General features: G+C 48.8%; 1 protein-coding gene across 1 annotated transcript in view; it reads right to left on the bottom strand.

Annotated features, from left to right (window-relative positions):
- Positions 1-362: 362 nt before the first annotated feature.
- Positions 363-3,546, bottom strand: part of asah2 (N-acylsphingosine amidohydrolase 2) — a gene marked incomplete at both ends in the record, with an annotated part of 15,725 nt that continues 12,541 nt past the window's right edge. Inside the window, 7 exons of the mRNA XM_079237973.1 lie at positions 363-561; positions 901-989; positions 1,084-1,140; positions 1,285-1,434; positions 2,551-2,646; positions 2,738-2,836; positions 2,961-3,000. Coding sequence (XP_079094099.1) covers positions 363-561; positions 901-989; positions 1,084-1,140; positions 1,285-1,434; positions 2,551-2,646; positions 2,738-2,836; positions 2,961-3,000 — 730 coding nt within the window. The remainder of the gene's footprint in view (positions 562-900; positions 990-1,083; positions 1,141-1,284; positions 1,435-2,550; positions 2,647-2,737; positions 2,837-2,960; positions 3,001-3,546) is intronic.

Below are 3,546 nucleotides of genomic sequence, written 5' to 3' on the forward strand. Positions count from 1 at the left end.
GGAAAGCCGAGTGAACATATGTACATGTTGTGAGTTCGAGCTCATTGGGGTACGTTTTCAGATCTTTTACTTGAAGTTTAAGTACCACGAAGTAAAAATACTTAATTTAAGATGTAACTAAAGTAAAAGTACCAAAGTATTGATCACACTTTTACTGCTAGTGTTATGGTGGTGGCTCTGAGGTCACGTCTCTGTGTTTTATTTCAGATTAAGAACACACACAGTATTTGTACATGTGGGTCTGACTGCCGCTGCTGGTCTCCGGAGGCCTCACTGGTAGTAGAAGCTGGCGGAGGCCCTGAAGACGTCGGAGGCCTCAGTGGTAGTAGAAGCTGGCGGAGGCCCTGAAGACGTCGGAGGCCTCAGTGATAGTAGAAGCTGGCGGAGACCCTGAAGACGTCGGAGGCCCCCTGGTAGGCGGTGATGACGGTCTGCCAGCCCACCCGGTGCTTGTAGTGGCCGTAGTGTCGGATCCGGTAGGAGCCGCTGGGCGCCGACGGGGGGACGTGCCACTCGATGGTGGCGTTACTCCGCTGGTTCGAACCCTTCAGCCAGTGAAACCTGCAGGAGACGAGCGGGGTCAAAGGCCAACCGAACGTAAGACCAGCTGGTCTCATGAAAACACAGTTTACCTGTTGGTGAAGTTTCAGCAGAATAATCCACAAGTTTTACTTAATTTTACTGATATACTGTCATACTTTTACTGGAGAAACATTTTACCGTAACAGAGTATTTCTACTGTGTACTATTTGTACTCTTACCGTAACAGAGTACTTCTATTGTGTACTATTAGTACTTAAAACAGTATTTTAAAACCGTGGTATTAATACTTCTACTGCAGTAAAGGATCTGAATACTTCCTCCACCACTGGCCTTCACGTAGCACCAGCACTGACATACCTGGTCTCCCATGATGCATCAGTGTGGACGATCTCCCAGGTGTCTGTTCTGTTGTCATGAATCTCCACAGTGACAAAGGTGTTATCTCTCTGTGACGACAAGAGCGAGGAGGTGAGAGAGGAGAGTAGCAGAGGAACCAAGGAAGCAAACTACAGAACTGTGGAAACAAGTTTTTGGTCTTACGATGTCTCCGGAGTTTCTGGGGTTTCCTGCTATGAAGGTGACCGAGACCACGTCCCCCTGGAGGACACATTGGACCCTTTAGTTCATGAAGTCACATGGAAACAGTTGTGAGCCCTAAGGGATGCATCAGAGACTACCGGGCCCAGTTGTGAACCCTGAGGGACGCCTCAGAGACAGACACAGGACTGTGAGTGTCCCCACCTGTCTGTAGACCGGGTAAACCTGCTGCAGGACGTCTCCAAAGCTGCTGTTCTCTGGTTTCCGGTCCACGGTTGGTGCCGGGAGCAGATTGAAGAGATTCTCCTGAAAGAAAGGAGGCCGAGGGCCGAGCGGCAGCTCCGACACGCGGTCCTGTAAACAACAACACCATGAGAACCATGTGGCGTCAACATCGTCTAATGGTGTGTTCACACCGGACCGTCCACCGCGGAAGTTTACTCGCGTGAGACGTGAAACGAGGGTGTTCACACCAAACGCGAAAAATCGCGGCGCGAAGGGGGCGTGGCTTAGCTCTGTTGCTTGCCTCTGTGAGAGACAAGCGACGAAGCTTTCATTTCCGCTATCGACCATGGAATAAATAACCACTAGTTCTGCTTTATACTTGTTGTGGAAGTCCCAAACACGTCGGAACATGAAACGCCCTCGTGTTCGGGTTCATAACATCATCCGTAGCCGCACACAGCTCGGTGAATTTCACCGACTCCTCCAGGAACAGCGTCTCGCGTATCTCCGTAAAACGATACCGATTATGCCATCCACCATGGAAATAACCACCAGTTCTGCTTTATACTTTTTGTGTAAACTCCACATATGTCGGAACATCAAACTCCATGGTGTCTGGGTTCATACTATTATCCGTAGTCCCACAACAGCGTCTCAATGAAGCCGCTGTCAGCGCTGGTTCAGGCGGAGCAGCAGCAGATTCATTCAGAAACGGGGAGACGGTGGTGGTGACGGGCGGAGCTTCTCAACGCTGATTCTCAACGCTGATTGGCTGCCGCAACTTTGCGTCACGCGATTTCTCCGCCAGAGTTGGGAGAATTCAACTCACGCGAATTCGCGCCGCGTCCTTCGCTTTGTTCGCCCCAGGTCAAACGTTCTGTTCGCGCCGCCTCCAACGCGTCTATCTCGCCGCGGCGCGAATAAATCGCCAATTTGCGTCGCAGCGCGTCTGTGGATTGATTTAACATGTAATCTGGTCGCGCCGCAAATTCGCGCCGCGTCCGGTGTGAACACGGCATTAGTGTGGTTATAGTACTTTTACTGTTACATAGTATTTTTAAAGTGGTGTTAGTACTTTTACTCCAACAGTATTTTTTACAGTGGTATTAGTATGTACTGTAACAGAGGTTTTTACAGTGGTATTACTATGTACTCTAACACAGTATTTTACAGTGGTATTACTATGTAGGAACACATGAGAGGCTACTCTGAGTGCTCATCACTACAGGTGTGGTCCAGGCTCACCTGTGCGATGGCTCGGGCCAGGCCTCGGTACCTCTGCAGATACGCACTGAGCGTGTGCGGCCCGTAGATGGTGGAGGCTCCTTCGTACCGCTGCACCTGAACAACCAGCATCCCCTATTTAGTTTAGTTTTCTGTGAGTGGACGGCTCCAAATACTACATTACCCATAAGCCTTAGCTGCAGTGTACCTGGTACTCTTCATAGGTGGTGATGTAGTGAGTATAGACGTTACTTAGGCCAGCAATCACCACCTCCGTGTCCCTGAACGCCCCCTCCGACTGCAGCTCCTAACACACACACACACACACACACACACACACACACACACACACACACACACACACACACACATGCGGTCACATGTTGCAGGTGTGAAGAGGTGCTGACGCTTGTGTCCACGTTGTGTCTCACCTGTCTGACGGCTTCTCGTAGCCTCCTGCCCGACATGGTGCTGAGCGAGAGAGACAGGTGAGGGTGTACTGTTACTACATCTCAGAGGTAGGTGTTGTACTTTACTGTACTACATCTCAGAGGTAGGTGTTGTACTTTACTGTACTACATCTCAGAGGTACATGTTGTACTTTACTGTACTACATCGTACTTTACTGTACTACATCTCAGAGGTACATGTTGTACTTTACTGTACTACATCTCAGAGGTAGGTGTTGTACTTTACTGTACTACATCTCAGAGGTACATGTTGTACTTTACTGTACTACATCTCAGAGGTAGGTGTTGTACTTTACTGTACTACATCTCAGAGGTACATGTTGTACTTTACTGTACTACATCGTACTTTACTGTACTACATCTCAGAGGTACATGTTGTACTTTACTGTACTACATCTCAGAGGTAGGTGTTGTACTTTACTGTACTACATCTCAGAGGTACATGTTGTACTTTACTGTACTACATCTCAGAGGTACATGTTGTACTTTACTGTACTACATCTCAGAGGTAGGTGTTGTACTTTACTGTACTACATCTCAGAGGTAC

Source organism: Taurulus bubalis, assembly GCF_910589615.1.
Source record: "Taurulus bubalis genome assembly, chromosome: 2".
In the NCBI taxonomy this organism is placed as follows: domain Eukaryota; kingdom Metazoa; phylum Chordata; class Actinopteri; order Perciformes; family Cottidae; genus Taurulus; species Taurulus bubalis.